The sequence below is a fragment of the Tiliqua scincoides genome, chromosome 8, assembly GCF_035046505.1.
Source record: "Tiliqua scincoides isolate rTilSci1 chromosome 8, rTilSci1.hap2, whole genome shotgun sequence".
In the NCBI taxonomy this organism is placed as follows: domain Eukaryota; kingdom Metazoa; phylum Chordata; class Lepidosauria; order Squamata; family Scincidae; genus Tiliqua; species Tiliqua scincoides.
In genome coordinates, this window is record NC_089828.1 from 54372262 (window position 1) to 54396934 (window position 24673).

General features: G+C 48.2%; 1 protein-coding gene and 1 pseudogene across 2 annotated transcripts in view; one reads left to right on the plus strand and one right to left on the minus strand.

Annotated features, from left to right (window-relative positions):
- Positions 1-24673, plus strand: part of SGSM2 (small G protein signaling modulator 2) — a 69538-nt gene that overhangs the window by 25354 nt on the left and 19511 nt on the right. The window contains exons 3-12 of one of the 2 annotated variants that reach the window (XM_066635732.1): positions 1812-1973; positions 4158-4225; positions 5999-6144; positions 8287-8421; positions 12025-12149; positions 13371-13438; positions 14486-14646; positions 15637-15772; positions 19266-19400; positions 24487-24637. In XM_066635732.1, coding sequence (XP_066491829.1) covers positions 1812-1973; positions 4158-4225; positions 5999-6144; positions 8287-8421; positions 12025-12149; positions 13371-13438; positions 14486-14646; positions 15637-15772; positions 19266-19400; positions 24487-24637 — 1287 coding nt within the window. The remainder of the gene's footprint in view (positions 1-1811; positions 1974-4157; positions 4226-5998; positions 6145-8286; positions 8422-12024; positions 12150-13370; positions 13439-14485; positions 14647-15636; positions 15773-19265; positions 19401-24486; positions 24638-24673) is intronic. The other variant, XM_066635733.1, reaches the window with a different exon arrangement.
- Positions 19712-19828, minus strand: LOC136659570 (5S ribosomal RNA; annotated as a pseudogene).

Genomic DNA, 24673 nt, shown 5'->3' on the forward strand with positions numbered 1-24673 from the left:
AATGATGATGCTGTCTGGAAAGGTGGATGTTTTGTTGCTGCAAAGCTTCATGGATGCTCTGCCTCTCCCCTCCACTGAGTCCATTCCTGTCCTTGGATGGCTCTGTTGAATTATAAGCATTAGGCTGATGATGGCAGCAGCTCCTTTTGCTGTCATCGGAACAGAAGGCTCCTGAATCATCCAAATGCCTCCCAGCCCACGACAAAAATCAAGGGGGGGGGGAGAGAGCGTTCGATAAGCCCTTAACGACTGCTCAAACGAGGCTGCCTTCGCTCTTTATTTTTGTGACGCTTGGAAGAAGTCAGCAGATTTTATTTTGGCCAGAGATAGCAGTTTCCAGCCCTGAAAAATGAGGCCTGCAAGTTGGACACACAGCACTAGGTTTGGGGATTTTTGCAGATGGCAGCCTTGCAGGACCGAAGCTACAGCAAAAGGGCCAGGCTGCTGCTTCTCTGTGGGGGCCCACGAGCAGGTGAAGAGTGCAACAAGGCACACGGAACTCTTCCCCTGCATCCCCTCTGCGACTTGTCCCCCTCCGGTTTCTCTGTTCCCAAAGGTGTGTGTTCTGCATAAGATAAAGTGGTGGGGGTAGGGCGTGTGTGTTGCCAACACAGGGTGGTGCGCCTTTCTGAATGGGTCTGGTGTTAGGAACGCTGTAGCTTGGTGATAGAGCTCATGGCTCTGAGCCAGCCCAAGATCTGTTCACGTCAAATGCCACCAGCACCCCCTAACTTGGCTGCACACCAAGGCACTAAGAATCACTTCCGAATCTGTGTCCTTGTCCCTGGCTGCCACCACTGCTGTTCCATCCTCCAGTGCTTCTTGGATGGGGTAGAAATTATTATTATTATTATTATTATTATTATTATTATTATTATTATTATTATTATTATTATTATTATTAACAGTATTTATATACTGCTTTTCAACTAAAGGTTCACAAAGCGGTTTACAGAGAAAAATCAAAGAACTAAATGGCTCCCTGTCCCAAAAGGGCTCACAATCTAAAAGATGCAAAACAACGCCAGCAGACAGCCACTAGAACAGACAGTGCTGGGGTGAGGTGGGCCAGTTACTCTCCCCCTGCTAAAAAAAAGGAGCACCCACTTGAAAAAGAGCCTCTTAGCCATACATGGGGACTAAGAAAAAGAAAGGGGACAGAGCAAAAGTGTGGAGGAGAGGGGGCGTGTCTCCAACAGTGGCAGAGGTGGTTTGAGATGGAGGGTGATGGAGGAGGAGGTGGTACCTCCCCATCCTACTGCTGGGCACATGTGCACTGATGAAACAGTGCAGAAAAATAGCATTTGCATTGAGAGATTGGTGTGTCGGAGATGAGTCCTGGGGGAAAAAAACTTGCAGATTTTCTCCATGCATCTGGGATGCCTTTTGATCACCTGAAATGGTTTCTAATCCATCTAATTCAGTGCTTCTCAACTTTTTTGCCACTGCGACTCACTTCGTCGGCCGTGGCGGCCGTGTTGCGCCCCAGAAGGCCTTGCGGCATTCATCTAGCGCTGACCTCGGCCCACCAAAAATTAAGTCCGGGCCCACAGTTTGAGAACCGCTGGTCTAATTGATGCAAAGTTGCGGCCTTAGGAGAGGAAAGAGAGCCTGTTTCAGCCCTGACATCCCCTCAATTCTGCACTGAGAATTTGGTGCCTGCCCAAAACAATAAACAGTAACATCATGGCTTATGCAGAGCATGGATCTGTGTGTGAGGTGTGTCTTTGGCCCAAATCCTGCAGCTAGCCCCATTTCCTTTCAAACATCCCCTGCAGTTATTTCTTTCCCCACCTGCTTTCCTTTTTCAGGAAATACCAGTCAGCAGGCCAAGAATCCCTTAAGAGACAAAGCTCGACCACAAGCAAAGCCCCTGTCCTGACCTCCCAGGCCATCAAACATTTGTGGGTGCGCACTGCTTTGATTGAGAGAGTGCTGGACAAAATCATGCAGTACATCGTGGACAACTGCAGGTAAGAAATGGGCAGGAGCTCACGGACCATGGCGCATACGGTCAGGTGTCATTAAGGTATGGGATTCGGTGCCAGCGGCCACTAGTTTAGATGGCTATACAAGGGGATTAGACACATTTGTGGAGCCTCAAAGTTCAGAGACAGAATGCCTGTGCCTACCAGTTACAGCTGAATAGTGCTGGGAGAGGGGTGATGCCTTGTTGTCCAGAAAGGGGCATCTAGTTTGCCTCTGTGTGAAGTAGGGTTGGTGTGGTACTTACTCTAGGTTCTTATTAGCCACGTTAGTTTGGAGTGCAACCTCCATGTTCAGAGGAGTCTATCACAGCATTTTACTACTAGGATATAACCACTGTTGTATTCATGTTCTCTTGTGGGCTTCCCGGAGACATTTGGTTGGCTAAAATGGAAAATAGAATGCTGGACTAGATGGGCCTTGGGCCTGGTCTGGCAGGGCACCTCGAATGGTCTTATGCCAAGCTTCCTTCAGCCTGCCGGATTTCAATACCAGCGATCCTTAATAAAAGACTTGGCATGTCTGTCACCCCTGTTTTATGAATAGCTGCCAAAGTAAGCCTTGGCTGGCTTCTGTACAGCCCTCTCCTCCTGAGCGAGATAATTTTCCAAAGCGGTGGGATGACATCACTGTTAGCATCTCTCAAAGCCACCGTGGGAGTTGTTTGTAGGAAGGGGCCGGGCCTTGGAGAATGTGTGCCACCCAGCGGTGCAACTATGGTACTCCTACCGTTTTAAGATTCTAGGGCGGAAGAGTTCTCCCATGGGCATGGGCGCATTCAGAGCCCGGTTTAATGCAGAGTCGTTTCTGCTGCATATTTTTTTTCCTAATTGATCCCCTTATTTACAGGATGAGTAAAAAGAAGGAAGGGGCACAACTTCTTAACTTGCTTCATCCTTTCTCCCTTCTTGGCCATAATGTCTGGAAATAGCCCTCCAAATGCCTCCACAGAGCCTCCACTTTCATTATCACCTGATCCCCCTCTCAAAAGCCACACTTGCCTTGAAACCTGTGGCTCAAACCCTGTTGCTCTGTACTCTGTCATAACGCAGCCAAAATGTGTGTAAATGAAGACACTGCATGGTCTTTCCCAGCCTCCATTTCCCTCCCCTTCTATTGTCTCCCCTGTATGATTTTTGACTGTAAGACTCATGGGGCAGGGAGCTTTTTCACATGCTATGTGAAACATAGAAGAGGGATCTGAAGGCCTTAGGGATGGACCTCAACCAGTGGGAAACCCTGGCCTCTGAGCGGCCCGCTTGGAGGCAGGCTGTGCAGCATGGCCTTTCCCAGTTTGAAGAGACACTTGGCCAACAGTCTGAGGCTAAGAGGCAAAGAAGGAAGGCCCATAGCCAGGGAGACAGACCAGGGACAGACTGCACTTGCTGCCGGTGTGGAAGGGATTGTCACTCCCGAATTGGCCTTTTCAGCCACACTAGACTCTGTGCCAGAACCACCTTTCAGAGCGCGATACCATAGTCTTTTGAGACTGAAGGTTGCCAATACAATACAGTAATACAGTATACAGTATGTGAAGCACCATGCCCATAGATGGCATATAGGTATAGATCAATCCATGTTTCTCAATGTGCTCCTAGGAGCACCGAAACTCTCTGACAGCCCAATCCTGAGCTGCCCGGCGCGCTGGGCTGCCGTGGCGCCAAAATGGCTGTTGCGGCATCCTGAGCATGCTGGGTAGCTGCCAGCAGCTCCTTGGGGGAATGGGACATTCATCCCCTTCCCCTGCATAAGGAAAGTAGCCCCGCAATGGGGCTACTTGACTGTGTGCCCACTATTTAGCCGGCACAAAGTAACGGAGTTACGTGTTGGTCCAAGAGGTCCGATGCTGGGCTGTAAATCCTGCGGCACTGAGCTCTGCCTGTCCCACCCCCTCTCGCCCTGCTCCCTCCCCACCACTCCTCTCTCCACCCTTCCCCCACCTCCGCCTCCTGGCGCTCCCATGGGCACCAGGTGGCAGTCTCCCGGCACTGGCCCTAAGACCCTTCAGGGGCTCTATAAGCCCTACCTGGAGCTTCTGTCAGGGACTGAGCCACAGATTGACCATGTGGCCCTACTGCAGCCACATGACACAAAAGCTGTTGCCTGCACAGTTTTTTTCCCCCACTGAAATATACATATATGTTTTTTGTTGATTTTGTGGTCTTTTCCAGCAAGTATTACGAGAAGGAAGCTTTACTGGCAGATCCGGTCTGTGGGCCCATCTTGGCGTGTCTCCTGGGTAAACCATCTTTTGATGTTATTTCCGTGTGCTTTAGAATAACTCTGTTTTGACAGTTCCCATGTGGTTTTTTTCCAAAGGCATTTGCATGATGATGAACATGAGTCAGAACGGGCAAGGCGGTTGCACCACAGAAGGGGAGGGGAGGTTGTGTTAAAGAAAAGCATCAGAACTGAGACTCTGCTGAGCTGTTGTGCATCACCTAGTCTTTTATGGATTAGGAATGCCAAAAAGGCTGGAAACCCCCAAAACAGCAGTGCCTTACAAGGGAGACCTACGCTGAACATGTGAAGCTGCTTTCTGCCGAGTCAGACTCTTGATCCTCCTTACCTACTGGGTAGGCGTCCGCGGATTTGACTCAGGTGCCAAACCTGCGACTAGAGGGCGTGAGAAGACACTCCCAGATGTGATCCCCCAACTACTGCCTTCTAGTTGTATCCAGGAGGCCTTCTGAAAGGCACTTTCAGTTTGCCAAAAAACCAGAAGTGCCTTTCAGAAACCTCCTGGAGGAAATATATATATATTTCAACGTGGTTTGTATCTTTTTATTCCTTATGAAAACTACACATCGATTGATATGTAACATGATCAGTTTGGCTGTACTTGTCGTAAGAGGCGACTAAACAGCCACTTGGTAGATGGGACACGTCAGCCTGGGAAGGCAGCTCATCTGAGAGAAGGAAAACTCTGATCCCAAACCTCCACTGCCTTGTGGCTACATCCAGTTATGGAAAAGGCTTCAGGAGTCAACCTCGAGGCAAAATCCGGAGCCGGAGTCCCTGAGGCAGTTCATGGCTGAACACAGTCACGTTCTGGCAACTCCTGCGACGCCGCTGGAACCAACCGTATTGGCCTCTGCCTTTCCATTGGACCATTTCAGCGACGTGGAGAGGGGGGATTTGCTGCATGGGTAACAGCCTATCCTCCATACCTACTTTACCCAGGCTTCGCACACTGGAGAGGACACTCTGTTCCAGAACCACCATTCAAAGCGTGACACCATGGTCTTCCGAGACTGAAGGATGCCAACCCCTCTGATGATATTCGAAAATACAAAAATTTGGCTAGTAGTCAACCCCTCCCCCCTGTGCACATCACCCAGTGTGGCTTGCACCCCCTGAGACCTCCTAGTGTCACCACTGACCTTCTGAAAGGCAGTTCTGATTTTTCGAGCAGGCCCCCCTGTGAATTCCACTATCCGTGGAATTCTGTATCAGACCCTTCGCAGATATTGAAGGCCCACTGCATTTGGAAAGTGATCTTTCCAGCCCTACCAGCCAGGGATTTAATCCACAGCCTTTCTGATGCAAAGATGGTGGTCTGTCACTGAGCTATTGCCCAGCCTGTTGTGTGATGTTCTGTGATGACACAAGAGAAAGCAATGCTAGGCCTGTACTGAGGATTTTTTAAAAATATATTTTTAATTGCAAACATTTCTATACAATCTTTCAACTAAATTTTGTTTTTTTGCATGTGATTTACACTTAAAAATTCAAAACCATGCATTTTTGCTCCCCACAGCCTGAAATGAAAATGACGGACTCTGTGTACAGCAGAACCTAGTTCTCTTTGTGATAGTACAATTGTGTCTGGACTGTACCACTTTAGGCAGAGAGTCAGATGATCTAGTATGTCTTTCTATATTTGAAAAAAAAAAAAAAATCCCTGCTCATAGAAATGTAGCATGTCAGGTGACAGGTTAGGCTAGAACACAGTTATTTTCCAGTCGAAAGCATGCATTTCTCACTTTCCCCCTCTTGTTTCTTTTTTCAGTTGGCCCTTGTGCACTAGAATATACCAAGCTCAAAACAGCTGACCACTTCTGGACAGATCCCTCTGCAGATGAGTTGGTGCAGAGGCATCGGATTCACGGAGCCCACGGCCGCCAAGACTCCCCGTCCAAACGGCCAGCACTAGGAGTGAGTCAGTTATTGTATTGTTACTGTTACCCTGCACATGCCCGATCTCGTCTGATCTTAGAAGCTAAGCAGGGTCAGGCCTGGTTAGTACTTGGATGGGAGACTGCCTGGAAATATCGGGTGCTGTAGGCTTATACCATAGTCTTTTGAGACTGAAGGTTGCCAACCAACCAGGTAATGTAAAATAAATTAAAGTGAATAAATAATTTTATTTATACTTTGACCACATCCAATTAAAATTTATGCATGAAGAGAGAGAAAAAAGCTTTCCTCTCTGTCTGTCTGTCTGTCTGTCTCTCTCTCTCTCTCTCTCTCTCTCTCTCTCTCTCTCTCTCTCTGAGGACACCAGAGCCTGAGGTCAGCCAGTGAAACTGATCTGTTTTCATATGTTATGATTTTTATTGCATATTGATTTATGCTTTTATTTTTAAATTGCCTTGGGATCCAAAGATGAAAGGTGAGTTTTAAGTTTTAAGAATAAATATTTTAGGGCAGGCTGAAAGAGACCTAGTTCTTCATACCGCACGTAATTCATCTATGGAATTTAATGTCACTGAATGGTTTTACATGCTTATCAGATAAATTCATGGAGGATAAGTCATGGTTACTAGTCATGGTGACTATGCGCTAGCCTCAGGTTCAGTGCTGGTTTGCCTCTGAACACTTCTGAACACCAGTAGCTTGGGAGTTTGGTGGAAGAAGAGGATGTGAGCTATGCAGAAGCATAAGAACATAAAGGCAGCCCCACTGGATCAGGCCATAGGCCCATCTAGTCCAGCTTCCTGTATCTCACAGCGGCTCACCAAATGGCCCAGGGAGCATGCCTGATAACGAGAGACCTGCAAGGCTTCCTGGGAATTGTAGTTAAGAACATAAGAACAGCCCCACTGGAACAGGCCATAGGCCCATCTAGTCCAGCTTCCTGTATCTCACAGCGGCCCACCAAATGCCCCAGGGAGCACACCAGATAACAAGAGACCTGCATCCTGATGCCCTCCCTTGCATCTGACATAGCCCATTTCTAAAATCAAGCATCTGGTGGGCCACAGTGCAGAATAGGGTTCTGGATTAGATGGGTCTTTGGCCTGATCCAGCAGGGCTCTTCTTATGTTCCCCCTCCCGCAACATCAGAACATAAGAACATCAGTGTGTATGGAGAGGGTGGCTGCCCCCCCCGACCCCGGCTGCCAAGCTGCAGAGGGGTGTCTGAGAGGCCGCCCCAAGATATTTAAAGTTCTTTGTCAAGAAGAAAACGTATTTCTTTTAAACTAATTTTTCAGTTGTTTATTGTTGTGATTATATATACACCCCACACCTACTGGCTGTCCTTCTCCAATGGCTACATTGGACATGTCCAAAGCACCCTGACACTGTGTTGCCTGTGGAAGGGTTTATTTATTTAGCATATGGCATATAATGCATGGACTTCTATAACATTTAAACTAGATCACATATCAATGTCCAGTTTGTCCGGCTGTTCAAGGGCAGAGTTACCTTTGATAAAAAAAAAAGTCAGACCATGGGCCAGTATACACCCTCAGTATACTGCCAGACACAGTGTGGTGTATGGTTTGCAGCCAGACACAGTGTGGTGTATGGTTTGGCGGGGAAACCCGCAATCACACTGTGGGGAAGGAGCTCGACGGGGAAGCTCTTTTCTGTGGGGAAGTGCCTGTGGAAGGAGCTCTACCCTCACACTGTTGAACATGCCCAGGACTCCTCCATGCAACTTGGGTTTGGAGAAGCCCTGTGTGTGTACAAATGTGTGTACAAATGTAAGTGTGTACAAATGTTCCTTAGGCACAAGCGCTGAAGGTATGGAAACCAGGACCATGTGATCTGTGCGTGGTGTCTTTCCCATACCCTATGTGAATGCATGTGGGGTAAATATAGGGCTTCTCTTGGCCTGGAAAGATGTGACTATATATCCATTTGGATTCAGTTCTAGTGGGCAGAAAAATCAAGTTGAAAAAGTGAGATTTAAAGCTAAATTTAAAGCTAGATTTAAAGTGAGATTTAAAGCTAAAGAGCCTGGAGGCTCTTCCAGGCATCAAAGCCCTTACTCAATCTGTATCAGTTTTCCCTGTTCCCTGGTCAATGTCAGATTGACCAATGTCAATGTTGGATTCTTGTGTCCCTTAGATACGGAAGCGCCACTCTAGCGGGAGCATGTCAGAGGACCGCTTTGCCTCCTCAGCCAGAGATTATGTGGAATCGTTGCACCAGAATTCGAGGACACACTTGCTGTATGGGAAGAACAATGTGCTGGTTCAGCCAGTAAGTGCTTGGATTGGGAACAGCATGTGGGCTGATGTTTCAAATCTGTTGCAGGAAGTAAGTGGCTGTGGACCGGCAACATTGCTAGTGGGACAAATGGGAGGATGCTGGCTAGCTGTGCCCCAACACTGATACTATCACACTACCTAATGAAAGTTGGTTGTCTACAGGATGTGCTTCAGTCTGCCAAAAGCTCGTGTGATCTGTGCTGTGCCATGTTCCTGCTCTGACATGTGGCAGACAATTGCAAGGGTTGGTATCAGTATCGCGCCCCTCTGGCCACCGCAAACCTACTTCAGGTGGTCCAGTTTGAAGAGGTGACACTTCCTTACGCAGAGTTGGGCCCATTGATCTATTTAGCCCAAGGCGCTCTACTCGGACTAGGCGAGGTCTCTCCAGGGTCTCAAGCAAAATTCTTCCTTGCTCTGTCCCGTGCATTTAACTGAAGATGCCAGAGGTTAAACCTGGGACTTCATGCAAAGCCTGTGGTGTCACTAGGGGGGTGCAGGGGGTGCAGGCCGCAGCAGGTGTCATGCGCAGGGTGTGTGACACCACTACTGGCCAAAATTTTTAAAATCTTGGTATTTTCAAATAATACCATTGTGTGATATATCATTCAATGCGTAATTTCATGCATAATGCAATACAACAAACCGTGTTGAAATACCTCTGTTCTCTTAAATGTTATAGCCAAAAACTCAGTGGGGATGAGGCAATGGTGCATCACCACGCCCATTGCCCAGGGTGCCCGTTGCCCTACCTGCTGCATGGGAGGAGTTGTATCATGAGGGTGACATTCTGGCCTCCTGAACCAGGCGACACAAACCCCAGTGACACCATTGGAACAGACACATGTGGAGAAACCCCTAGCTGAAACCTTGATACATACCAAGCAGTTAGAGCTCGGAATTGCAAGATGAAACTGATTTTCAGTAAAGGCAAACCAAAGAAAATCCTTCTTCCCATAACCTGTTAATAGTTAGTAGTCATTTTAGCCAAACAGAACCCCATGTTCAGTGGTAGTGTGGCTGAGTATTGCTTACTGGGGGGCAGGAGTGGGCAAGGGCTATTGTCTGACTGCCCTTTTTGTGGCGTATCTGTCTCATAAGAACATAAGAACAGCCCCACTGGATCAGGCCATAGGCCCATCTAGTCCAGCTTCCTGTATCTCACAACGGCCCACCAAATGCCCCAGGGAGCACACCAGATAACAAGAGACCTGCAAGGCCTCCTGGGAATTGTAGTTAAGAACATAAGAACAGCCCCACTGGCTCAGGCCATAGGCCCATCTAGTCCAGCTTCCTGTATCTCACAGCGGCCCACCAAATGCCCCAGGGAGCACACCAGATAACAAGAGACCTGCAAGGCCTCCTGGGAATTGTAGTTAAGAACATAAGAACAGCCCCGCTGGATCAGGCCATAGGCCCATCTAGTCCAGCTTCCTGTATCTCATAGCGGCCCACCAAATGCCCCAGGGAGCACACCAGATAACAAGAGACCTGCAAGGCCTCCTGGGAATTGTAGTTTAAGAACACAAGAACAGCCCCACTGGATCAGGCCATAGGCCCATCTAGTCCAGCTTCCTGTATCTCACAGCGGCCCACCAAATGCCCCAGGGAGCACACCAGCTAACAAGAGACCTGCAAGGCTTCATGGGAATTGTAGTTAAGAACATAAGAACAGCCCCACTGGATCAGGCCATAGGCCCATCTAGTCCAGCTTCCTGTATCTCACAGCGGCCCACCAAATGCCCCAGGAAGCACACCAGATAACAAGAGACCTCATCCTGGTGCCCTCCCTTGCATCTGGCATTCTGACTTAACCCATTTCTAAAATCAGGAGGTTGCGCATACACATCATGGCTTGTATCCCGTAATGGATTTTTCCTCCAGAAACGTGTCCAATCCCCTTTTAAAGGCGTCCAGGCCAGTCGCCATCACCACATCCTGTTGTGGGAAATGGGATGCTGGACTAGATGGGCCTCTGATCTCATCCAGGAGGGTCATCTGTAGTTCTTCAGCTGTGATAGTTCGTAGTGGAATCTCCATGTAAGGAGGCCTATACCCGCGAGTACTAGATGTTGTGATCGACAGTGAGGGAAATGACATTGAGCCATTGGTTTGCTGGAAGCATTTGGTGGGCCACCATGGGGAAAAAGGATGCTGTACAATTGAACCTTGGACCTGATTCAGTGGGATTCTTCTTATGTTATTAAGCCATATTTAAAATAACTGAGATGACTTTCAACAGGGGGAGCATGGACCTTTGAGAGGGAGTGTTTATGTTGCCTGTGCTTGGCCCAAGAGCCATCTTGTTCTTTGCTCCACGGAAACACGACTTGCACACCTTTTTGGAAAGCGTGCAACAAATGTTTAATGGAGACCTTCTCATTCAGATGCCTCATCGAGCTTAGAGAGGGAAGGTGTACGGTTTCTTAGTTGGGGTCTCTGTGACCCAGGCTGTTGGAGGTAAATGGAACTTGAATTTCCTTCCTCCTCGTTGACACACAGGAGTTGATGACTCATCCCAGTGATTCTTCCCCCTTTCCCCTGCCAGTTTATGACTCAAGTCCTTAAACAATCCAGCTTTATCAGTGTCTGGTTCGTATCTTCATTTTGAATGAGAAGGTCGCAAATTCCTATCGGCTTGTAATTGTGTATTTAGTAGCTGGGGCTCCAGAGGAAGGGTGCTGTTCGGTGATGAGATTAAGTTATGCCTTTGTGTCTTGTGCATGAGACACATTGGAGAATGCCAAGGTGGAAAGGTTGGGTTGTGCATTCATTTACGGAGCGGAGAGGGACTTGATGTGAATGGCCAGTGTGATATGAATGAAGATGGATGGGGTTCATTTTCAGGACCCCCATTAATTCCCCATTTTTTTTTCCAGGGTTCTTCCTGTTTCCCTTTTAACACCATAGCAATCCCTTGAGGCAGTTTAGCATCTCAAGAGCATTTTGCATAGTTCATGTTATTAGGTTTACTACAATCCTGCAGGATGGGTACTGTATCAGTGGATCTCATTATATGAGAATAATTATATTTCCAAAGTGGGAAAGTGGGCAAAGTGGGGTCTAAGACTAAGAAAGAGAACTGCTTGTTTTTGTCCAGTAAGTGACTTCACGGCAAAAGCAAGATCCAAACCTGGGATTGCCAGATTTGAAGCTTGGTGTTATCTACCTCAGCTACTCATCTACCATGAGACTTGTCTGCCATCAGATCAGTCAGTGTTATTATCCCCATGTTGCTGATGGAGGCTGAGAGACAGTGGCTTGCCTAGGTTTGTGGCATGGTGGAGATGTGATTTAACCCAGAGAAGTCCTGACTCGTAGTCTCCAAGTCACTAAACTACACCAGCTCTCCTACAGAGGTCTACATCTGGTCTGTGTCTGGATGGAGACTGCCTGGGGATTATGTAGGGTATGTCATTGTGAGTTCTGTGACTGAAGAAAGACAGGATGTAAATGTAATAAAATAAATAAGGAGCAGCTCCTGTGTTGGTTCTTGTCTGGCTTGCTCTGCTGCTACTCTCCTATTTTAGTCCTGGAACAGGTTGTGAGTGTGTCTGATTTCCTTGTCTTCTTACTTTGGCTAACTTTCACACAGAAAGATGACATGGAGGCTATCCCAGGCTACCTCTCCCTTCACCAGTCTGCCGACTCTTTGACGTTAAAGTGGACCCCTAATCAACTCATGAATGGGACCCTGGGGGATTCGGAGCTCGAGAAAAGGTAATATCTGCCAGCATGGTTTGCTCTTGAAAAGGAGGAGGAGGGCAAGGGAAGATGGGTTGGTGTGTTCACTTGATGTGATGGTCCAGGAGGATGGTTGGAGAAGGGTTTTTTTGTGTTCTGCTGGTCAAGTGGCTTATTTCCTGTGTCTTTACCAGGTGAAATATTCTCAAAGTGCTTCCATCAAACCTTCCTACACATCAAGAGAGTTTCATGCAGGTCTTTGTTTTTCCCTGGGGAACGACTAAAGACGACAACCTTTGCTGTTCACCAGTGGCATAGCTAGAAGGGGTGCAAAGCAATAAGTTTTGCAGGGAGCCTCACTGCAGCCTGCAGTCGGCCCCTCCCCTTCGGAGCCATTCTGGACAGGGGAAGCAAAACAGGCATACGGAGAAAGCAAAACAGAAACACTGAGCTCAGTCTGTTGAATTTGAGGTGAAAACAGCACTGGTGGTACAGGATGTCGGGCCCCAGAGCCTGATTGCTGGGAGTCCCAGTCTGAGACGTCTCACCCTCCCCAAGTGCTTTACTGATGGTCATGTTTGGCCCCCCCACAACCCGATACTGCTGCTCTGCTAAGCTCCGGATCTAGGCGAGAACTTGAGTGTGGACATGATATAAGCTATTATGTTTATGTCCCAACTTTCCTCTGTGATGAAACTATGATGAAACTCTATGATGTAACACCTTTCCAGGTGGTTACACTGAGCAGACCTAGGCCAGATATCTGCGTCACGTGCTCTCAGACCATGCCTGGGACTCCAATTCCCCTTTGAACCAACTTCAGCCCAGGTGGTGGGAAAGTCTGTCCCATGAGAAATAATGACTGGAGATGATTTGGTCTATGAGACTCTTGCCCAAGTGAAGCCATCCCTCCGTGTTTTTTTTGAATTGATCTTCACTGGTTGGCTTGGTTAAGGATTCAGGGTGGAGGACTGATGTACCTGGCTTGTTTGTTTCTGAAGATGCTGCCAAATCCAGAAGGTGAAGGGGGCAATCAGAATGCCAGACGCAAGGGCGGGCACCAGGATGCAGGTCTCTTGTGGTCTTGTGTGCTCCCTGAGACATCTGGTGGGTCACTGTGAGTTGCAGGAAGCTGGACTAGAGGGGCCTTTCACCTGATCCAGTGGGGTTCTTCTTATGTTCTCATGGGGAGATGACTGATCTGTGTAAGGTGAACCACTAATAATGGTCACCTCCTGTATTTTCCCCCCTTTTCAGCATCTATTGGGACTACGCCTTGATTGTTCCATTCAGCCAGATTGTTTGCATTCACTGCCACCAGCAACGTAAGCATCTACTTTCCTTCTTCAAGAGGACGTGCCCTGTGAATGAACCTAACAATAAGGGCTACCGTTGTTTTTAGAAGGGCTGTTGCTTAGAATTGTTGTTTGGTAGCAGAATGCATTGCATGCATTTTAATTGATTAACTGGTTATATTTGCATGTGCCAACCTTAGTAGCAAGGGCACTGTGTAGCCATTGCTGCTCACCCCAAACAATGTTGGGAGGGGGCGAGGAGCAGGCGTGGATGCTGAGCGAGGAGGGCTGGACCACTTGGGGAGCTGTCCAGTAGAAGCTAAGCCTGCTGGCCTGGGAAAGGGGAGAAGTTGCACCAGCAGGTAGCTGGCAGAGACAGAAGGGTTTTGCAGCTCCTCTTCCTGGACCTCAGCCAGGCCCTGATCTAGAGCATGTGCTTGCTCCAGGGTCGGGCTGATGGAGGAGAGGCTTTGGGTGGTGAAATGGATGCTACATTGGCAATTGCCTCATCCTAACAGGAGGCATTGGGTCACTTGGCACTATTTCCTCCTTGGATGAGAAGGTGTCTCCTGGCCACCAGGGGTGGTGGACCCTTCAGGTGGCCTATGCTGGGGGCAAAAATAGGTTTGAATTTCTTGGCTTTGGAAGAGGTTGAGTTGAGAATCTTGACACAGGGGAAGAATAGCGATAATCATTTTCAGTGGCACCCAAGCTGCCAGGTGGGTACCTGATTCCATATTGGCCAATACTGTTTTATTTATTGGTACAACTTGTATCCCATCTTTCTTCCCTGACGGAGCTCAAGGAGTCATGTGTGGGGTTCCCAGGTGGCCTCTCTTCCGGCCTCTGGCCAGACCCAGACTCACTGAGCTTCAGGAAGGTTGCAAAATCCGCTGCCTTCAGACTGAGCAGGCGGTAGGCCTAGATGACCTCCATGGTTCCTTCCCAGTCTAATGTTCTGTGAGTCAGACCCTGTGCTTGGACACGGGCAAATGTACAGCTGCCATTCTGTAGTGCTGTTTTCTAAAAAAGCTACTATCCAGGCAAATTTACCCTGATTTTCTCTTCCTGCAACAGAACGAGGAGGGACGTTGGTGCTGGTGAGCCAGGATGGCATCCAGAGGCCCCCGCTTCACTTCCCACCTGGTGGTCACCTCCTTGCCTTCCTTTCTTGCCTTGAAAACGGCCTTCTGCCCCGTGGACAGCTGGAACCTCCTCTGTGGTCTCAGCAAGGAAAGGTATCATCATCCTTGCAGCTGAGCTCTTGAGGAAGTTTTCTTCGGACCATATGCACAAGTTGGTGTATGGAAAGCGCTATCAGAAGATGTGGCAGTGGGCACTGGCTTAGATGAGCGCAGTCTTGGAATCTGCTGTGAATGTCAACCAATGGCCACTGATTGCATCTCAAGTACATGAGAAGAGCCCTGTTGGATTTGAAGGGCCATCTGATTGGGCTCCCAGTTCCCTGCAGTGGTAGAACCAGATGCTTTTGAGAAGGAAAAAAGCAGGGCATGAAGGCAGAAGCCTTTCCCCTGTGACTTGAACCCAGCACCTGCAGTTCAAAAGTAGATTGCTTCTCCATATGGGGGCTCCATTTAATTTTCACTGCAAATAACAACTGAGAGAGCAGTCCTCCATATAAGAACATATGGATGAGACCAAAAATTCACAGTGGTGATCCAGATGCGCTCACGAAGAAGGTCATAACCCTTCCCAACGGTTCCCACCTCCCAGTGAGAGCCAGGATGGTGTAGTGGTTCTGGAGTTAGATGCCGATTCAAATCCCTGCTGAACCATGAAGCCTCCTGGGTGACCTTGGGCCAGTCACTCTCTCTCAGCCCACCTACCTCACAGGGGTGTTGTTGAGTACAAAAGCACAGGAGGAACCATGTACACCAACCTGAGCAACTTGGAGGAAGGGCCGTATAAAAAAATAAAAATAAATGAGTGCTCTTCAGTGGTACACTGCCTCTAGACATGGAGGATCCGTTTAGCAATCAGGACTAATAGAACACATCCAATCCTATTTTAAAGTCAACTAAACCAGTGCCTGTTGCCATATCTTGTACTCCATAACTCGGTTATGTGTTTGGTGAAGCCATTTTTTTTTTTGCCTGTTCCAAATCTATGACCCTTCATTGGGTGACCCCTCCGTTTTGCGGGAGTAAAAATATTTCTCTGATCCTGACCTGTTGAATCGCTGCATGTGCTCCGTTTGAATCTTGCAGGGTAAAGTTTTTCCAAAACTACGGAAACGGAACAACCACAACAGATCTGTGGATCTGGAAGAAATGCCGGCTGCCAAGGAGACTGCAATGGATTATGTCTTCAGAATTATTTATCCTGGGCACAAGCATGACAACAGTAAGAATTTTCCGGGTCCTGGTTTTGGGTTTCCGTGTGCAAGACAAGAATGGGGGAGGTGCAATTTTAAAGTACTTCTTTAGTTATCAGTTTTTGAAAAATTGATAGATTACACAGGCCAACACACATTTTGCTTCCTTAAGCGTTACACCAATTCCTGGGTATATTTGGGGTGCTGCTTCCAAAACTATGGTTGGCAACCTTCAGTCTCGAAAGACTGTGGTATAAGCCTACAGCACCTGGTATTCCTGGGTGGTCTCCCATCCAAATACTAACCAGGCCTGACCCTGCTTGGCTTCCAAGATCAGACAAGATTGGGCATCTGCAGAGTCACAGTTGCTGCCAAAAATGGCATCCGTTTTGCCCTATCACGTCTAGTTTTGGAGATATAGTATAGCCTCATTAGTGAATGGTTCAAGCAGCTTCCTCGTGAGGAAGCCATGGTGTAGCCTTCCTCATGAGGAAGCTGCTTGAATGATTCATAAGAACATGCCCCACTGGATCAGGCCGTAGGCCCATCTAGTCCAGCTTCCTGTATCTCACAGCGGCCCACCAAATGCCCCAGGGAGCACACCAGATAACAAGAGACCTGCAAGGCCTCCTGGGAATTGTAGTTAAGAACATAAGAACAGCCCCACCGGATCAGGCCATAGGCCCATCTAGTCCAGCTTCCTGTATCTCACAGCGGCCCACCAAATGCCCCAGGGAGCACACCAGATAAAAAGAGACCTCATCCTGGGGCTATTCACTAAAGAGGCTATGCCGTGTCTCCAAAACTAGACATGATGGGGCAAAACGGATGCCATTTTTGGAATCAGCACCCCAAATTCATATCAAACCACCATAAAGTTTGGGAAAAACCTTTCTGACCTTCAGTTTTGTAGGCCTGTGTTATCATCAAACAGCCATTGAAATGAAAATCTAGCCCAATATTTGTCTACTCTGGCAGCAGCCCTCTGGGGTTTTCAAAGAGAAGCCTTTTCTAGCCCTGTTACCAGAGATTATTTTAACTGGGGGTGGAATCTGGGACCTTCTGGATTTACTCTCCTGAGCTGCAGCCCAGGGAGCATATGCTACATGAGACCATTAATCTGCAAAGCCTAGTACGCTAGACTCTGACTGGCAGTGGTTCTCCAACAGAGAGAGGGGTTTCCAGTCCTACTCCCTGAGAGTCATCAACTGGAGAAGGAACCTGGACACATGTGCCTGCAAAGCATGGACTCTACCACTGGGCTTTGACCTCTTCTGAATAGTAACCTGAGCAAATGAAGGGGCCTTTACTAAGTCAGGCTATTGATCCATCTTTAACAGCATTGGCTGCACCGATTAGTAGCAGGTTTTGGGGCATGGATCTTTCCAGTCCTACCAGGAGATACCATGGGTTGAACCCACAACCTTCCAGATGCAAAGCAGTTGCTCTGTCCTTGAGCTACAGCCATGGGTAGACCATATGGGATGGCTGAACTTCTTGTGGTTCACCTTATGGTGAGCTTATAGCCAGCACTAGTCACTGTCACGAGAGTGTAGTGCCGGTGAACAGGCTTTCTACGCAATCAGGCCAATCCCTGTGGCAAGTATGTGCTGTGCATTACTATCCTCTGCTTGTGGTAGTTGCTACATACAACTTTCTTTTGACACCTTGCTATACACTGCCATGTTAGAACTGATGCTTTGAGAATCCACAATGAGAGGCTCTTGTGGCAGCTGTAATTTAGCTTGTTTTGTCCTCCAGATCTTCCAGTTGTCCACCTTAATGAATTATTTTATACACTTTTTCACGGTTTATTTTCAAGATTTATGCTCTAACTTTTGATTGGAAAGATCCACAGATTGGCTAACACTAAATTATTAAGCTAGTTATTTATTACATTTGTATCCCAACTTTCTTCTGTCTTGGAGCTCATAGGGTTTCCAGCAGTCATGGGGTTCCTAGAAGTCTCCCAGGCTCTGACCATATGGAGACCTGTTTAACTTCAGCTAAGCTGGCCCACATTGCCCCCAAACCAATCAGAAGGTCAACACATTGTCTTTAGTTTTTAGTGAGATTTTTTTGTTTGCAGAAGTTTGCTTATAGGAGCAGGCAAGTTGTCTCCAGTTGTGTGACTTTCTAGTGTCCAGGTTCTGCCTCACTCATCCTCGAATCATTAACATGTTGTTCTTTGAAATTTTGGGTACAATAGAGCTGGTGTAATGTGAGGAGGCTGCGGTGTGAATCGGAACCTCCCCAGTTTGAATGCTGCCTCTCCCATGAACTCACTAGAGCAGTGGTTCCCAAACCTTCCTGGGTTTTGACACCTGCAGCCTCTTCTTCCTGGCTGTGCTCAGTGCCACCATCTTCAATCTCACAAAGTATTGTAATATCCAAGATAGCAACACCCAAATTTTGTGAGATCCAAGATGCTGGGGGAGGGGAAACAGGTGGTTGCGGGGGGAATGGATAGAAGGAACAACTGAGCTCATCCTGTGGGGCCCCTGCATGTGTGCCACAATGCCCTAACACAGTGGTTCTCAGTTATTTAGCACTGGGACCCACTTTTTTAGAATGAGAATCTGTCAGGACCCACCGGAAGTGATGTCATGACCAGAAGTGACATCATCAAGCAGGAAAACTTTTAACCATCCTAGGCTGCAATCCTACCCACACTTTCTCAGGAGTAAGTCCCATTGACTAACATTGTTAAAAGCGTATACATAGTAGCCTGTTAAAAGCACAGAACTGTGAGATTTCCCCAGCTGCAGTCACACACCAGGGTAGCATCAAGTCTAATATATTAAAAATAAAATATTGAAATGAATGGGGACCCACCTGAAATGGGCTCGCGACCCACCTAGTGGGTCCCGACCCACAGTTTGGGAAACACTGCCCGAAGGCATTGTATCACACACTTAGGGAACCCCTGCACTAGAGGGTTTCAGGGAAACCGCTGCCTTCCAGCTTAGGTCTTCTCCAGTGACAATATGGGGAAAATAATACTTACCTTGCAGGGTTGTTGTCAGGGTGGTCAAATAATATGTGTGGAGGGCTTTGCACACTTGAAAGAGCTATGCCCATCCTAATGATGAGGTGCACAAAAGGAAAGAGGTGCTGTGGGTTTTTCTTTTTTTAATGGAAAACAGCTCCCTAAACTAGCAAATGAAATTGGTGTGGTGTTATTTTTTTTTCTTTTTTACACTTTTCCATGGGGAAATTTTTATGTTCTTCATGGTATGAGATTGTGTGCAGCCTTCGGACGGCTGAGCAGTCATTCGGTTGGGACCTCCTGGAAGCAGCATGCTTCGTGCGCAAGTGCTGTGGTTGTAAGGAACACGTTTTTGTGGCGGAGATGCTGTTGGCCGGACAAGATTCCTCCAAATCCATGAAGTTTGCGTCGCCCCCTTTGCAGAGGGGAGGCTCCGTTTCCCACTGCATCGAATGTGTCCTTTAAAGACGTGACTGTGGGTCCGGGCGCCATTTGTTGTCTCATGCTCCTCTTTCGCTATTTTCTTTGAGCAGTAACTATTAACTACCACCACTTAGCTGCTAGTCGCTCTGCCTCCGTCGACGATGACGAGGAGGAAGAAGATAAGCTGCACGCAATGCTATCCATGATCTGCTCTCGAAACCTCACAGATCCTAAAAGGATGAAAGGTTTTTATCCCATTTCCCCTTCCACTACTTTCTCTTCATTCCTCCCAGTGGCATTGGGGCGAGCTGCACATGCACCATGTACAACAGTGTTGCCATTTCTGCAAGATGTGCCTGAATATCCTCCCATGTCAGAGTGCCTATATGGCAATCCAGGGCTGTCCCTGGTTGGCAACCTTCAGTCTCGAAAGACTATGGTATAAGCCTACAGCACCCAGTATTCTCAGGCGGTCTCCCATCCAAGTATTAACCAGGCCTGACCCTGCTTAGCTTCCAAGATCAGACAAGATCGGGCATGGAAAGACTATCGTATAAGCCTACAGCACCCGTTATTCCCAGGCGGTCTCCCATCCAAGTACTTACCAGGCCTGACCCTGCTTAGCTTCCGAGATCAGATGAGATCAGGCATGTGCAGGGTAACAGTTGCTGGGTCCCAAGACCTCCGGACCCCTGAGGCCGCATGCCAAGTGCTGTCCCCTGTACCTGATGATGTGTGTACCCCGTGCCCCATCTCCAATGTTCTCACTCAGTTCCTCCCCTCAACATTTCCTCTTCGTTGCTGTCCTTCTCCCTCCTTTTTCCAATCAGGAAGAGCAGTGGAGGCAAACAGGCAGACAGAAGGCACCCTCCTCCCATCAATCTGCTGCCTGAGGCAACTGCTTCAATTTACCTCCTGGATGGGCCGGCCCTGGAGCTGTCACTTGGAATCAAACTCACAGGAGACTATCAATGTCTACTGTTTATATTATATATGACTATATGATTCCTCCAGTTTCAATATCAGTTGGTGGCGTAGCTGGAGGGGGCCCCTCCCTTCAGAGCCATTCCCGGCAGAGGGGCAAAACAGAGCCGTATGGCTCCATTTCGCCCCCCCCGACGGGAATGGCTCCGAAGGGAGGGGCCGCTCGCCCATCTCCCTGCCAGGCTGAGTGCTCCGACCCCCTCCAGCTACGCCACCGATATCAGTTGCAGTGGAGCAACAGCAGGAGAGGGGTGTATCTTTTCCCATGGGGGGGAAGCTTCTAATTGGCCACCACGGGAATAAGGAAGCTGGAGTTGTCAAGCCTTTGGCCTGATCCAGCAGGGCTCTTCTGCTCAGAGAGAGGGAAATCTGAAAGAAGCTATTACTAGTTCCTTCTCTCTGGTTTCCCTTCTAGCTTGGGCTTGATCTAGCCGGCTTGTCGATCTATGAGTGTACAGGCTTCTGCGCCTTCTTCCAGGCACATGGAAGTAAAGCAATTGGTCCTGTGATTTGCATATGAAACTTCTGAATTGGCTAGGCCCAGTATAAATAGGGAAACTCTGACTTTCTGGTCTTACAGCAGGACCTTCCTGTTGCTTCAGTCTCCAGCTCCCCATTGCTCCAATATGGACTTGTCTCAGGACGCGTCACGTGATGGGACCATTGCGTCTTGGACAACTGTGTCCTGGCCAAACTGTGTCCAGGTCATTGGCATCCCTGGACATTTGCACTTTTCTTCACATTCTGGACATTTGTGTCCCAATGTATGTACAGGTTTGCCCTTCTTATCCGCAGGTTTGGGACCTGCGAATTGGACTGACGGTGGGTCCCAACCCATGTCTAGAGGACCCCACTGAACCTTGCAGATGTGACCAGAAGTGGCTTCTAGTTGCACCCAAGAGGTGTTCTGAGACACAGGGCGGTCGCACCAGGAAAACCAGAAGTGCCTTTCAGATGCCTGCCTTCTGACAGCCTCTTCACGCCTCAGAGCACCTCCGGATGTGACCAAAAGGCACTTCTAGTCTTTTCCAGAAGTCCTCTGAAGGCCCCCCTCCCCCGTAGATCTCGGTATCCGTGGATTTGGTATCCATGGGGCTTTTGGAAATGTGGGTACCGAGGGCTAACCTGTATATTTATATTAGATATACTTCTTAATTTTTAAAATGCAAAGGTAGGGTAGGGGTAGGGTAAGAAGCTTAGCATATATAACATGGGGTTTGTTGCCCAGTTATAGTTTGTTATCCAGTTATAGTGGGACACAATTAACTGGGCTGCAAAAATGAACCAGATGCAAATGTCCAGGAATGCCAATGACGGGGACACAATAGTCCAGAATGCAACTACCCAGGTACCAACAGGTCAGACCTTGGTGCTTCTAATGTTGTCTAAGCTTAACAGGCTGCAGCTCCCCAGGGTTGCTGTCAGGGGTTTCCCTCTGTCCTACCTGGGGATGTTGGGAAGTGAACCTGGGACTTCCTGTGTACAAGATGTTCTGCAATTGTGCAATAGCCCCACCCCTGTCAGTGACCTTTAGTAGGGCTCCTGTTAGCTGCTTACCTTTTTGCCCAGGAAGAGGATCAACTCCATGACCAACATTCCCATGCTCTGCAGGTTGGTGGAGATGGGTTGCTTGGCATCTTGCATAGTCAGTCAGCCTTTCTGCACTTGTAACGTGGTTCTTTAAGCTCCATTGCTCTGGAATTGCCCTGTGCCCTTTTTTTCTTTGAGGACAAACCATCTGGCATTTCACCAATGGAAATGAAGGTGTACTTCTGTAATTGTCACACCTGTTTGTTTTTTTTTCCTTTTCAAATATTTTATTTTCTTAATCATATAAAGCACTGGTTCCCAACCCATGGTCCGTGGACCACAGGTTGATCCACGAGACCCCGAGAAGTGGTCCATAAGGTCATAAAAAAGATGCTGAGGTGCTAGATGGAGGAATGTGCTCCTTGTCTGGGATTTCTTACCTCCCCACTCCTCCCTCTGGCACCACCTGTGCTCAGATGGCAGATTCTGGATACCATTTAAGGCCAAAGTGGAAGGGAGATGGGGGGGTGGGCGGACACAGAATCCACTGGTAAGTTTTCTTGCAGAATGTACAATCCTTGCATAAATTCCCTGCTTTCCAGTGTGCTTGTGGAGGAAGACTTTGTAATGGGTTGTGCTCCATGTCAGCAGAGCATAGCAGAGGTGTGGAGTAGGGTGGGATGGCATTGACTTGCCCCCTTGAGCACCCCCCCATCCTCGGCAACATAATGACAACACTGTTGTACCCCGGTTTGCTCTCCATATTGCTTTGAACTTCCTGCAACCTCTTTAACCTGTTTGCATGTGGCCAGATATTTGCAGAGATTGACCATTGCAATCCAAATCGAAACCGTTCTGAAGGTGCTGTTCACTCTAATTCTTCACTAATTCAGGTACCTTTCATCTGAATTCTTAGGTTCTGTGGGGTTCACCTTAAAAGGATACCGTTTCTTTAAAAAAGGAAAATCAAAGCTTTTTTGTTTGTTTGTTTGTGGGGGGGGGGGAACCACAAAACATACAAGTTGCCATAAATACTGACTGGTTCAGCTCCTTCCTTGAAGAATTAAGGTGAAGAGCATATTTTGTTTTCTGTTTTCTGTTTGCTTTGATGGACTTGAGTTGCTTTTCTAGGCAGGGAGTTGAACCATTAACAGTCGGGGCTTCATTCTGACTCCAGTTCATCTGTGTATCTTAGCCCTCCATCTCCAACCTTTTACAAAATGGTTGGGTGTACGATCCAAGGAGGGGGAGGAGAGGAGCAGTGGAGTTAAATGGGTGGACGGAAGTGACTGCTCTCTGCTGGTCTGCTGCTGAAGTCAACAGCCTCAGCTGGCCTCATGGATGAGCCGGGCCTGATTGGCTTAACTGGTTCAGATGCCTTGAAATGTTTGAATACATTTCCTGCAGAACTGAATGAGCCTCTTCTGTTTGCAATGTCGCTCAGAGCGATTTGCACGCTACGGCACACTGATGCGCCAGAAAAGTTCCACAAGTGCGGCTAAGGAGTTTGGAGCATGGCGGTTGAAAATTGCTGAAAAACTCTTCCGGGTTCTGAAGCTCTGTTTCTAGGGCAAACTTATAGTAACTAAGGGCACAATCCTAACCAGATCTACTCAGAAGTAAGTCCCATTTTGTTCAATGGGGCTTACTCCCAGGAAAGTGTGGTTAGGATTGCAGCCTAATTGGCCCTCTTCCCGGCTATTAACAATTCATTACTACAGACAGTTGCCCTTGAAACAAAGCCACAGAACCCAGAAGAGTCACCTGTAAGTGACGTAGAGAGGACCTTAGAGGTCAGTGTGTTGTCGGTTTAAGGCAACCAAGAAATAGGAAGTTTGGGTTCAGTAAAAAAAAAAAAGACTCTCTGAACCGGTTTGTCGGTTCCAGTTTGGTTCAACTTCCTGTTACTGGTGATCTTGTGCTTTTGTGAACCTCATCCATCCAGCCTCGATCCCCTAACTTGCTGTTCAACATGACTTGCATTGAAATCTTGGCTTTAATCTGCTAAAGCAGCCCAGCCCCCTTGGCGGAAAAGTCCACTTTTTAACTGAAATTGCGATGTCAGATGGCCTCATGCATGGATGGGGGGAGAGGGCGCAATCCCCTCCTTTTGTCATACTTCCCCTCCAAAAAACATTGAGAGCATGGCTGGAGCTGGGAAAGTGGGTGTGTGCATGAATTGCTTGCATGCCTTTGCTCGTAGCCTTTGCCTGTTGCCTTAACGGACATCATGGATGAGCTGACGGCCAGTCATTTATGAAAAGCTTCATCTGGAGAAATGGTTTATCAACCGGGGTTAGGGTTTTTTCCCCAGGAACAATTTGCCATATCCGTCACGGTTGGCCTGAACGGCCTAAATGGAAACAGGGCCGGCCCCCTTGTGTGGCAGGGTAAGGCAGTCTTCTACTCGCACCTGCAGCTCCTCCTCATCCTACTCCCTGACCTGGAAAAGGAAACTAGGAGGGGAGTGGAACAGGATGTGCGGAGGAGAGGAGGTTGGAGAGCTAGAGTTTGTTTGCACTTCCTCTAATGCTCCGTTCCTCACTTCCTTCACAAATCGTGGTTCAGGAAGAGAAGGGGTATTGCCATTGTACCGCCAGGTAAGGGGGGGGTGAAAACTTCATAGATGGGCCACTGGGCAAAGGAGGGACAGCTACATTTGTTGTGCTGTCTCGGGTCTTGGGCCAGCCCTGGACAGAAGATAAATAAGATGGAGGGCGAGACTGGAATAGAGCACATACGACCTTCTCCAGCCTGATCAGGAAATAGAAGAATTGAATGTCACTCACCTTCTGTTTCTCCCCCCCTTCCCCTTAGATATTGGTGACGTGATGGAGATGCAGGGATTTGGCGCCAGCCTGTTGTCGTGGCAGCTGGACCCCTGCAGCCAGGGCTCCTCTTGTCTCTCATGTTCCACGGGCAGCTCCCCGTACGACCGATCCACCTGCTGTAGCTGTATTCACGACAGGTGAAACAAGCCGGGAGGGGATCCACACTTGTTTCT